Genomic DNA, 13,879 nt, shown 5'->3' on the forward strand with positions numbered 1-13,879 from the left:
TGTGTTTTTTTTTTTTTTTTTTTTTTTTTTTTTTTTTTTTTTTAGTTTTAGTTTTATTCATTTCAAACGGGCCGGATCCAACCCGCCGGCCGTAGTTTGCCCACGGCCGATCTAGGGCCAAGCCATACTGCTGAAAAGTATGATTTAAGTTTTCATTTAGCATTAATGATTCAAAAATAGAGGGTATTATCTTTGATCTGTGCATCAACTTATCCAATGAGGCTATTCCAAAATAGGAACCAAAGTCAGTGGTCCTTATCCTATTACTGTGTCCCCACTCTTAGTAAGGACAACACTACAACCAGGGATAAAAGTATAGCTTCACAACAACCACATGTAAAAGTCCAAGGAGTGCCTTGTACATAGTTAATTTCATTGAATGTTGTTGATTATACTAGTGCCCTTTATATGTTATTCACAATCTTTGTTGCTTGGACATCATTTATGTCATGTCAGAGTTTCAATGTTAATTCCTAAATTGCTCATTTATTAATGGGAGAGGTATCTGAAAAGTATAGATTCTCTTTACTTTTGGTATGAGATTTCAATCTCTAATCAGAGGTTCACATCACAGCTCAAGTGTCTCCCATTTCAACTTTTGGCCCTGGCTGATGTGATAAAGTTGTTTGTTGGAGTGTCATCTCATACATCAGAAGGTGGAGGATTTGATCCCTGGTGGGGGTGTGTTCAGAGACAACTGATCTCTCTCTCTCTCTCTCTTTCTCTCTCTCTCTCTTTCTCTCTCTCTCTCTCTCTCTCTCTCTCTCCCTCCCCTTTCCTCCTTCCCTACTTTTCTCCCTCCCTCCCTCCCTCACTTCCTTCCTCTTTCTAAAAATCAATTTAAAAGTTCAAAGTTTTGTTAGGAGTTTTGTTAGGAGCAAGGCTAATTGCCTTTCTGTCTGATCCAGGGGTGGGTAAACTTTTTGACTCAAGGGCCACCATGGGTTCTTAAACTGGACCGGAGGGCCGGAACAAAAGCATGGATGGAGTGTTTGTGTGAACTAATACATGTTAACACTGCTGCTGGTGAAGGAGCGGAGGGGAGAGCAAGAGAACTCTCCACTCTCCGCTCTTTCGGCTCTGAGGGCCAGATAGAACAGCTGAACTGGCCAGATCCGGCCCGCGGGCTGTAGTTTGCCCACGGCTGTTCTGATCAAAGGTGCATATTTAACTTCACTATCTAACCTAGAAAGTAAAAGAGAAACAAACTGTCCACTTTGCTCATTGTTTTTAAAAGTCTACATGTGCTATTTATTTTAAACTGTGCATTTTTTTTCCTGTTAAAGCCAACAGAAGTTGCAGAAAAAATCCCCGAGAAGAAGCAACGCCTGGACGATGCCACCACTATCTGCCTGCTACCCCCTTGCATCTCACCAGCCCCACCCCACAAGCCTTCTTACACTAAAGAGTGAGTTTTCCCTGTGTTTGTATGATACTTCAATTGTTCAGACTAAAAAAAAACCTTTTTGTGTGTGGGGGGGTGGGTGGGGGGGTTGTCCCAGGTTACATAAAATACAAGAGTTTCTAAGTTCAGTCTTGACAGCTGTTCCTGATTTAACAAGATTAGGCTAAGCGGGTGGAATACAGACTGCCAGCTTTAGGGTGACACCATGAACTTTTTAACAACATTTATTTACTCTAGCTTACATTGATTACCAAAATTGGCCAACGTGAACTTCTAGCACTAAGTGAAGGGAAAAAGGAAGTAAATGAATTAAAAATGTGCAGTATCAAAAAACACCTATTGCTTGAACCATATAACTGACTCTCGCACATCTAGTTCTGATGGTGATTAAACAATTTCCCTGGAAAGCAACCCCTTGGGCTTGACAAGATGACCCAGCTGCTGCTTCTTCTGTGGTATCATTATTTAACCTTAATATGAAACTTTAGAGTAGCTATATCTGGAACTCCTCAGAGGTCAGGAGAATGACATGCCTGGAAGGCCAGAGAGATAAGCTATCTGGGAATGACTCTCCCCTAGGCAGTTCTGTATTGGGGAAAGCCAGCTAGGAATCAATAGCTTAATTCCAATCAGCTGGCACCTCTTTACCTTTATGCCTTTTTGTGGAAGATGCCAGAGTCAGTAAAAAGGTTCTCCTTATTTTTTCCTCACTCAAATAGCCCAGCCTTCCCTAGAGAATTCCTGCCCTCTCTGTTTCTACCAAGCATTGTGACTGTGTTCTTCTGTCTTATAAATATCATTTAACTAACAATCATGTCAGTTACTGGAACTATTCCATCTGGATAATTATTGCCATAAATTCATTCAACATTAGTGATTACTTCCATGAAAGACCAGTTTTTGAGCCTATTAGTAGCCCAGAGCAGGGAGGCAATCTGGCTAACTGCTGCTAACAATTGATTTCACAGATTATTGTTTAACATCAGTGATATGGTATCAATCTGCCACAAATAAGACGTCAGAAAGAAATTCTAGGTTTACACTTGTTTGGATCCTTATTGATTTGAGATGAAAGTAGGAAAAGAATAATTGCCATTAGATTCACTCAATATAATAAGGTGATTTGGGCCCTGGGCTGCCCCCTCCTTGAAGATCCAAAGTTCTTAGTGAAGTGTGTCTCTATTCTCTGCTATAACTTTGATCTGAAACATCTTTTAATATGCTTGGAGTTCTCAGAACTAGAAACTCCTACAGTACAACAGGCTGATGCTGTCCACACCAGGGTGGGCCAGGCATATGGGGGAAACATGCTTCTTCTCCGGTGGTCAAACATGGTCATCCTAGGGCCTTCCTCCTTTCCAAGGAGGAATGACTACAATAGCAGTTCCCAGGCTTTGACCAGTTCAGGCCACTCAAAGGCAAAAAGAAAAGGCAGGGGACAGCGGGGAATTGCCACACCATCAATCTCCATTGCTAGTCTCCTTAAGCAACCCAATGACCATTTCATGAAAGAGAGGTGATCACATAATAAGTAAATGTCTAATAATTTTAATGTTCTCATAAAATTGTTTCTAATCAGGATCATTATGGCATTTCTGCTTTGGTTGTAGCTAGGAAAGTAGTGTTTACCTAGTCACATTTTTCATTTAGGAGGGCCTGAGTCAGGTTCTTATGCTCATCCAAAAAATTCAAGTCTGAAAAAAATCTCAAGTTGAGGGAGTATGAAGCATTGACTGGCCTCTCAGAAATCTTCTCCTGGGAACCTCTCCTCAAGCTTTGTCTGCTTCTTTGTGCTTTGTTGACCCTTCAAACTAAATCCTTAAAAATTTATATCAGGCCACATTCACTTTTCTAAATGAATATTCTTAACCTAGCAAAGAATACCACATCAGACAACGATAGCTAGAGTTCCCTTTCATTCAACAGAAGAACCCTGCTGAGTTCCTCCCCAATTCTTTGGAACCTGAACCATCAGCAAGGCCTATGAGACATTAAATTGGGAGTGGGAATATACTTCTCTTGTCTGCTGTCCAACTCTAGCCTACTAAAACAGGTTCAGAAAGTAGCTAAAATTGTTCTTGTATTAAGAAGCTATAATGGTGACAGTATTCTCTAGAAAATGCCCCCTGGGTATTTTTTACTAGTAAATTTATTAAAGGTTCCATGATTCTAAGTTACTACCAAACAGATGGAAAGGGGGCCAGGTGATAGTGCCCACTGCACAGAATGTACTGTGCAGTATTTAATATACTGTGTACAATGGCAGATTATAAGGCCTAGTATGACTGTAGTAGCCAATGGCTAATGAACCATTCACCTCCTAAAGATGCCATAGCTTAAAACCTTTAACAGATGCCACTACTTAATATCTTTCTACATAAATTCCCAAAAGTCTGATGCCTCGGTAATGATTATATTTATGTAGGCTGATATTTGTGGGGCTTCCTCATGAACACAAATTTTATTCCTTATAGTCATCATTATTTTAATCAGTCATCACAACTTACAATTGTCCAATATATCAATGCAACTTTAAAAATCCATGGGAAAATATTGTTTTTAATATGTTCTTATTTATTTTAGAGAGAGAGGAATGGAGAGGGAGAGAGAAATAGAAACATCAATGAGAGAGAATCATCAACATCAATTGGCTGCCTCCTATACATACTCTTCTGGGGATCAAGCCCACAAACTGGGCATGTGCCCTGACCAGGAATCAGACTGGTGACCTCCTGGTATATGGGTCAATGCTCAACCACTGAGCAACACCAGCCAGGCTATTAGTAAATATTTTAATTAATTTTAACCTATTACATTAATAGCAAAACAAATTTTAAAAAATTTTACCTCAAAGCAAGAATGGATATAGGGCCTCATTATGAAACAAAAGATGGATAAGATGATAAATATTACTACAATTGGCAATTTGGGGCAACACAGAGAAAGTGGAACAAGAAGACTGCATTGACTTCTATTATTTTAGAAAACCAAACCATTTGAATGCTCATTCATCTTTGATTTGTGGCTTTGAGATTTTGTAAATCTATATTTCTAGTCACTGACTGAAATTGACCAAGAGGAAAACATAAATCCTTGTTGACTTAATTTGCTATTGAAAATTGAAGTCAATAATCATAAAAAGTAAATGGCTGCACAGTGCAATATTAGTTGTCTAAGAAAAGATTAAAATTCAAATAATCTACATTGACTGGTCTAAGAGAGTAACTAAAATGAAAATCCATGACCCAATTACCATGCTAAGCAGCTAGCATAAGGTTTTAGTTGTTCTATTTCATTTAAAGTCACAGTCTATTTAATAGTGACCATTGAATAGGCAGATAAATAAGTTTGAATGTACAGGAGTACTTTTAGGACTGCAGGTGTCTTGTGGCAGTATGACAAAATATTTTTCAAATGGAGTTTGTTACTGTACATCAGTATTTCAATATAAGAACTTAAGCTGAGGGGCTTGTTATGATTTAGCTTTGGGACAGAATATTTTAAATATTCTATTTTCAATGTGTCACTAAAATAGAGAGTGCAAAGAACATATGTAAATAACCCATAGACATAGACAAAAGTGTGGTGATGGCCAGAGGGAAGGTGAGGCAGGGGCTGGGTGTAGGTGGACAAAGGGGGAAGGAATAGGGACATCTTTAATAAAGTAAATTATAAACACAATTTAAAAATAGTCTTTGCTAATAGCACAAAATAAAAAATAAAGTATTTAGTGCATTGTTTATTTCTAAGTAATGTATAAGTATATTATACCTTAATAAAATATACTTCTACTAATTGTTTATTGTACCATTTATTGTGTGATTGTGCAGTTAAGTCCTAAGGCCTTAAGTAGAAACTATCCTAAAAATAAAGGTTAAAGTGCACATTGAATTTTCCATCAAAAAGCTAATTAATAACAATATTGAAAGGTTATAAATATCCCACTGGAGCACACTGTATTAGACACTTATATTTATTGTAGGGTTCTGCTTCAAAGACATATGTTTATTTTTGATATATGTGTTATATCTATATCTATAGAGACATTTCTCTATAGATTTCTATGTCTATATGTATTAACATATACTCTTCATCACAAGTAAGTAAAATATTACTTCAGCTGACTGTACCAACGTCATAGGAAAATTCATAATAAAGACAGAAAAAATTTTATGACACCCCACACTCTTTGTTTACGCAGAAATAATTCATCCAGGAGAGCAAATAGAAGAAAAGAAGAAAAGCTGTTCCCTCCTTCACTTTCCCCACTGCCAGAGGATCTTTCACACAGCAGAAACATCAATGGCAATAATGGTTTCTTCAGTCAAGACAAAAACATCCCTATGATTGGACAGTTCAACTCTGCCAAACCTAAGAGGAGTGAAGGCAAATTCTGTGCTACTTTCAAAGGGATATCTGTAAATGTAAGCATCTTAGGAGAAATATTATGATTAGCAGGTAGAAACAAGTTGATACAGCATATCTAACTAGACTTGACCACATGGGGATGTTGCAGGGTGGTGGGAGGAAGAAACAGAGAGAAACTGTAGGTGTGTGTATGCACAAATACACAAACTCTCCATTATTTCAATTTTTAATTATTCTAATGTAGGATGAATTTTGTAATTTCAGTCTTACTGCTTCAAACAGAATATTATGAAGAGGCTTGGGACTTTGGACATCCTTTGGTCCAAGTTTTTAATATCTTGAGGGTTGGAACACTTTCAAAATACTGACCACAGTATCTGGTACATTCATACGTGCTAAAAATTTTAGTGACTGTGGGCAATCCCATTCCATCCATTTGTTGTGTTTTTTTTTTCATTCACTAAATGATCAGTGCCTACTATGTACCAGATGCTGTGGTCAGTATTATAGAAGTGTCCCCTACTCCCAAGATATGAAAGACTTGGACTAAAGGATACCTAAAATCCTGAGTCTCTGCATAATAATCTGTTCAGAGTAGTAAGATTGGAATGAACACGTTTGAAGTCTATATAATCTTAATAACCAATGTCATCCAATAAGTGTAATTAAAAATAAATAAATAATAGTGACTAAAAATGATGGAATTTAAAAGGTGAATTTGTTGATAAAATCACACAATTGTGATTCTAAGCCTAACTAAATGATTATCTGGTCCTTTGGATTTTCTTTACAGCTTCTCAATTAGCATAGATAATTAAGGATTTGTATCACTTTCTAGATCCATACACAATATATTTATCTCTTCCAGATATAAGTACATAACCACGAGCAATAATGCCATTAGTAAATATTAATGACAAATGTGTCTGCCTTTCCGTGTAAATACATGTATATGCAGATGTATCATCTGTATTTATCTAGTCTCCTTTAAATGTCATAAAAAAAGCAAATGAGTGAAACGCAATGAGTTTTAAAATGTCTGGTGCCAACCTGGTGGACTCTGAACCAAGAGTACCCATTTCACATCCCATCAAAAACCAAAAGGTCTCTGAGCTATAAGGACCCTAGTTTATAGGTCTCGCATCATCTAAGATGACTGAGATGAAATATATATCTATGTAAGTTTCATCATTGATATAAAGAAATTGCTCTATAATTAAGTTGTCATGTCCCATATAAAATTCATGTGCATATGTATGCACACATAATATTTATATTAATATTTAAAATGCTTCCTATAATGTTAGGAATTAAACCATCTATTCTAAACAGTAATTACACTACAGTCTTATTTTTCATACTGAATGTAATTAATATTATAAACTCTAACTGATATTCTCTTCTATTGCAAGTTTTTTGGAGGGTATATGTGGTGTCTAGGCAGTTCACTTTGTACAGTGCCTAGTATATTGTCACAAATAATCAGGTGCTTATTACAGATGTTTTTATGACAAATGGTATTGCTTACAAGAATCTGTTAAGCCATTTCCATGAGAACTAAAAACTACTGGGAAACATGATAAGTATGATTACAATTGTACTTATAAATTGATCATCCTTGTTAAAGAAATCACTGAGGTATCCCATAATAGAAAGAAGCACCAACTATCACTTCTTTGGCCATTCCTTCTACTAATGGCTTGAAATCTGGAGAGAATTTGTGGTGTATTTTTGCCCTAGCCTTGGAGTTAAGAGACTTGACATAGAGTTAGCACTGCAGCAACTTTGCTCTGAGAACTTGGACAAATTATGAAATCTCTGTAAAATGAGTGTTTGACTAGATTATCTATAAGCCTTCTTCCTACTCCACAAGTGTCTTCTTCAATTTTGTGCTCTCAGAGTCTTTTCCATTTATACATTTCTTAAACTAGATTATTTATTAACTCAATGGATGGGTATATATGGACAGAGGGCATGTTAATGTAACTTACACCATCATGGCTGAATGACAATGATGCCATGTGTGTGCATGGTAGATGTGGTGTTTGAAGGTTCTTGTCACATGTTTTGATCATAGAGACAGTGGCACTGTCTTAGGTTGACTCCACTGCTTGATCTGAGCCATCTGGCTCTGGCAGTAGAAACATGGAGTTGGCTTAGGAGTTTTAGAAGACTGATTCTTTAAATGTGCTTAGATTGAATAAGATCAATAATCATGTTTAAACTATTTTCTCAAATATCCATCATTATAATTTTTATATGTGTAGCCTCTCAGCACATTTCTCTCATCGAGCTCTAGATGGTAAGACCAGGATCAAATGGAAAAGATGGACTTTCAAGGCTATAAGGAATGTTCACATTTGGCTTTTATCTTTAAAGTGACCCTTTTAACTAGGCAGGCATGCATGCATTCAGCAAATACTTAGGAGCACTAGGCTGCAGGATAAGGTGGATAGGGTGGGGTGGGGTAGCAGCGTCATACGTCAGAGATGATTCCAGTGAGTCATGAAATGTACTGAGAGAACTAGAATACAAAATATCTGGTGATTGGTACTATACAGAAGAGATTAAGTCAGACTCTTCAGATCTCTAAAGGCACCAAGAGGATTAAGGCACTTCTGGCCATAGACATAAGGCAGTTTCCCTTGAAGAGAGTGCATTTCTTAAGCTGGATTATAACAGATGAATAGAGTTTAGAAATGGAGGGAAGTGATTACACAAAATGTGATATATCCATACAATGAAATATATTCAGTCTTAAAGAGGAAGGAAAATCTGACACATGCTACAACATGGATGAATCTTAAGGACACTTTGCTAAGTGAAATAAGCCAGTCACAAAAAGACAAATATTTAATGATTCTACTTATGTGTGGTAAATAGAGTAATCAAATTTGCAAATACAGAAAGTAGAAGGGTAGTTGTCAGGGGCTGGGAGAGGAGGCAATGGGAAATTGTAGTTTAACAGGGACAGAGTTTCATTTTTGCAAGATGAAAGAGTTCTAGAGATTTAGAAAACACTGTGAATGAACCTAACACTACTGAATTGTACATCTAAAAATGGCTAAGATGATAAATATGCAATTTTAAAAATTAAAAACGGAGTAAATTATCAGGAGGTAAAGAAAAAAAAAGTAATGAAGAGACTGTTTTTTTTTCCATTTTCTTTTTTGTGTGGGGGAGGGGTTCAACTCTAAGTGCCAGGATGAAGCAAAGCAGGAAAGTGGAAAGCAAAGAAAGTAGGGTGTGTTTAGTTTCACGGAAGGTTCATGGGAGGGAGTAGTGAGAGATGATCAGGGATGACCTTACATGCCAGCAAAGGAATTCAGCCTTAGTTTGTACTTGGCCGCAAGGTAGTGAAATATGCGGAGCTTTGTTTAAAAAGCTCAGACTAGCAGGCAGCTGATTGTGGATGGATTGGAGTTTGGAAGTTGTCCAGGAAGCTGTTTGATAGTCTCGGTCAGAAGACATGAGGGCCTGCACTTTGAGACTTCAGAATAGAAAGGGACAAATTTAGGAGATGTTGGGGAGATACAAGAAATACTAATTTGTAATTGTTTGCATAAGGGTAATGGAGAGGAAGATATTAAAGATGAAATAGAACAGTGGTTTTCAAAAAGAGTTTTAGGAACATTATCATTTTTTTAAATGAATTCATTTACAGAATTTCAATATGTAAAGTGGAGTGAAACAGAGTAGCTCATATAGAAGGCAAAGTGGAGAATACTCAAGTTCCAATACTCCTGGTCCAGAGATGGCCACAATACCCTTACTGACATGAATAAACCCAGCCTTGGTGACAGGGAAGACCACCCTATAATTAACAGAAAGAGTGATCTGGTTTGCTTCAGAGAAATTTGAAGAGTTAATGGGCTATCTTGGTGGAACTATCCAAAGGTGGTCATTGTAGGTCTGGAGCTTTGGAGAGAGTAAGACTGAGGTTTCCGTTTAGGAGTTACCTGCTTATTATCAAATCTATGATAGTGCATACAGGATTGTCAAATTCTGTTAAGGTCAAGAAAGAAGAGAGCTGAGGAATGAACCTTAGGGGCATACCAGGCTTCGGTATATACAAACTCAGAAGAACAGAGAGAGGAAGAGGCATTATGACAAGTATGGTCAGATATAGAACAGTCAGGATCTTCCCACAGTTGCCAGGTGAGGAGTAGAGAGTCTGCTATGTGAATAAACATAGCAGGTAGTCTTGGAACACATGCTGTCACATAAATACAAATTTTTACAACCTACTTTCTTCATCTGGATCCGATTGTTTATTTTTTTATTTTTTTTATAAAATATATACTTTTATTGATTTCAGAGAGGAAGGGAGAGGGAGAGAGAGGTAGAAACATCAATGATGAGAGAGAATCATTGATTGGCTGTCTCCTGCATGCCCCACACTGGGGATAAAGCCTGAAACCCAGGTACGTGCTCTAACCAGGAATTGAACCATGACCTCCTGGTTCATAGGCTGACGCTCAACCACTGAGCCATGCCAGCTGGGCAGGATCACATTATTTCTATGGCAATGACAGCTCAGTGTGAATCTCAGAAATCTCTTTCTCATTGGATTTTTTGACCTCATTAAAATGAGCTTTCACCATCCCAAGACTTCAAAATGAGGAGGCATTCATGTGGCATTCACTCAGCTGGAAATCAGTCAAGCTCCTTGTGTGAATGAAAAGGCTGTTTTGGCCTTGGTCCCAGGGTAATGACTACTTCAATACAGTGTCTGGTTTGTTGGTATTTGACTTCACTGAATCTTGTGTTTTGTAGTGACCTGAGTACTTATCCTAGTGAAAGTTTCTGGGCTGGTTTACTTATCAAAAATATATACATCAGGGTCACCTCTTTTTTACTCTCTTCCTTTCCCTCCCTACATTCCTCATTCCTCCCCTCTCCTATCACATCCCCTACCAAATTTAGACCTTTGTCAATGACTGTATTTATGGAATGATGGGGTTATATAATCCCAGCACCTGACTAGCTTGGTGATTAGTGTCATCATAGAACAAAGTCTGGTAATTCACAGAATTCATAAAATATACCAGGGTTACTTATTTATTCTCAAGCTGTGTCCACTATTTTATTTTCCTTTGTTTTATTTTTTATTAAATTTATTGGGGTGACATTGGTTAATAAGATCATATAGGTTTCAGGTGTGGATTTCTATGTTACAACATATGTAAATTGTACTGTGTGCTTACCATCTTCTGTGACCTCCCTTGTCTTGTTTCTTAGTGGGCTTGGCATTCAAATCATTTATGAAAAGATGTTCTAAAAAGCTAAATCTAATGAAAGTTATTTGTCCTCCTTTTTCCCAGGAGGGAGACACTCCAAAAAAGGCAACCTCTGCCACCGTTACTGTCACCAACACTGCTATTGCCACTGCTACTTCTACTGCCATTGTTACCATCCCTGTCATAGCCACTGCCACTGCTACTGCCACGGCTACTACCACAAGCACTACTACTACCATTTCCACCATCACCTCTACCATCACTACTGGCCTAATGGGTAGCAGACACCTGGAGATGACGTCCTGGGCAGCCCTGCCCCTTCTTTCCACCAGTACCACCAGTGTCCGGAGACCCAAACTCACTTTTGATGACTCGTATGTTGTTCCCAGATTATCATAGACCCAGTTTTGGAATTGTGAATGGGGGTGGGGGTAGTATGACTTTTCTAGCACCATACAATGTGTCACCCAAAATAAGACCCCAGCAGTAGTTCCTGCAGCTTTAAAAGTATATCCATCTTCCTCACATACTCCTATCCTAACCAAGAAATGTTTTTGGCCCATTTAAATCACAGATCTCTGTTACTGTTTCCAAAGGCAGTTGCTTCATTCTAGGATGGATTCTGTGCCGTCCATTCTTATTAGATAGAACTGTGCACCAACAAATAGGTTTACAGCTAGGTTTTGTTGAATCTTTTTGGGTAACTGGAATAGTAGGTGTTGGAGATTATAGTTATTTATCCTAATGGGCCATTATGCACTTCAGAATTCATTTATAGAATTATTTCAAGGTTATTTATTATAAAAATGATAGCATTCATCTGCTCTTCTCAAGGCATTGTATAGGAATGGATTTATAGTAAAAAAATGGTTTTGACTATTCAGTTTTTAATGAAAAAAAATGAGCCATTGGTTTCTGAAAGAAGTCATTTTGTTTGTTTAGGGTTCACAATGCTGATTATTACATGCAAGAGGCTAAGAAGCTGAAGCACAAAGCTGATGCACTGGTAGGTTTGCTTCCTCTCATTGCTTTGTTCTCATTAAGGTATTATGCTTTAAAGGAAAACAAAGACATTTTATATACCATTCAAACTTTCTCATTGCTGCTCTGACATAGGGAGTTTGGAGCTGGTTAATTCATCAACTCTGTAATACCCAGATTTCTTTGTACTGTGATACCCTGTCATCCATGTATTTGTTTTTTCATTGTTATTTCTTTTGCCCCAACTTCAGTAGGTACATGGCATACACTATTATTCTTGTCTTTCAAGTGGATTTGAACTGACATTTGAAACTGCTCTGGAGAAGGTGGGGTGGGGGGTTCTTTGAGTCTGGTAAACCAGAAACCAGTATGGGAAGGAAGAGGGTTATTGAGAGCTAATAAAGTAGCCTCTAAAATTGGCTTCGCAAAACTGAGGTATGTATAAAAAACTTAGCTCCTTGCTGAATTTGATTACATGTTTCCAGAATGAGGCCCATAGCCACGCTAGGACCCTGTACAAAGAGAGGAAGTTATGTCATCTGGATTTCCCAAGACACTAGGCCCCGCTGCCTCTAAATGTTTTGGTCACCTAGAATAGCAATGAGCTTAGAATGTTGAGTTGTTTGACTTTATTGATCCTCCTAACAAGGGGTCTCAACCATATGTTACAATCACTTGGGGAGCTTTAAAATAACCCTGATGCCCAAGCCACACTCTGGACAAATGGAATCAAAATTTCTGAGACTGGGACCTGGACATGGGTATTAAAATTCCCCAGGTGATTCCCAAGTTCAGTCAAGACTGAGAGAATCACTGCCTTACAGAAGGCCCTAATGGCAGACTCCTCACCTTTGACTAAACCTCAGCATAATTAGAGATATTAGCACATTGAGTTGAAAAATAATATCATCCTCCATTCATTACATTGTGTCAGCCAGGACTTAGCTGTCCCATTGTTTGATACTAGGAGGGCTGTAAGAAAGTATCATGACATTCTCTGCACTATGACTTGTGTGTAGCCAACATCAACTGTCCATGGATTTGCATCAGCTGTTTCTCTACTTTTTTTGTCATTTTCTCACTGTGGTCCAAATTGTTCAGCTATTGTCTGCAGCTAACCTTTCTGTGGTGTTAACTGTCCATTGGAAACACTTGTTCTCTGCTTCTGCAGATGAAAGCAACAAGGCAGGCTGGTGCCAGCTCCACTAGAGATGCTGGGAAGACTGTGCCTGTGACCATTGTATGTGTGGTGAGAGATTTGAGTGACATTAGTGGCCGTGCTGTTGGCTTGAAGACCAAAGTTGTTTTTGTTTTCCTAAATGTCCTCAACTCTGATTCACTGCATAAAGGCTCTGGAGTTTGCACTCTGTCAAAATCAGAACAAGGGAGCACATAACTATTTCTTTGACAAGCTGGTCCATAAGCTGATGAAGATTGGGACAAACCTGTGAGACCACACCTGTGACCAAATGTTAAAATAACAGAAAAATCAGAGCCACAGAAATACATATACATATGATTCAGAATAAGCATCACTCTCTGCCATCCAGGGTCTGTTTATATGTTCCCCCAAAACCACCTTGATATTTTAACCACAATGTATTTTCAATTAGGGAGATTTTGCCCCTATGGGAAAAAAGTGGTTTTTGGGAGTGGGATGAAACAGTCTTAGATGTTTCAATGGTGTGTGCCCCTTCAAAGGGTCACAGTTCATAAAGACATCATCAGGATATCATTGGTATTAAAGTTTTAATGGGGATGTGTGGAAAAAAATATCTTAAAAAGCCCCATCAGCCATAACCGGTTTGGCTCAGTGGACAGAGCATCGGCCTGCAGACTGAAGGGTCCCAGGGTCGATTCCGGTCAGGGGCATGCACATTGGTTG

The 13,879-nt window shown here is 38.1% G+C and overlaps 1 protein-coding gene across 1 annotated transcript in view; it reads left to right on the forward strand.

Moving 5' to 3' along the window:
- AFF2 (AF4/FMR2 family member 2) overlaps positions 1-13,879 on the forward strand; it is a 180,040-nt gene that overhangs the window by 137,692 nt on the left and 28,469 nt on the right. The window contains exons 8-11 of the mRNA XM_015558416.1: positions 1,287-1,408; positions 5,607-5,829; positions 11,098-11,387; positions 11,956-12,019. Coding sequence (XP_015413902.1) covers positions 1,287-1,408; positions 5,607-5,829; positions 11,098-11,387; positions 11,956-12,019 — 699 coding nt within the window. The remainder of the gene's footprint in view (positions 1-1,286; positions 1,409-5,606; positions 5,830-11,097; positions 11,388-11,955; positions 12,020-13,879) is intronic.

This window comes from Myotis davidii, unplaced genomic scaffold (assembly GCF_000327345.1).
Source record: "Myotis davidii unplaced genomic scaffold, ASM32734v1 scaffold350, whole genome shotgun sequence".
Lineage (NCBI taxonomy): Eukaryota > Metazoa > Chordata > Mammalia > Chiroptera > Vespertilionidae > Myotis > Myotis davidii.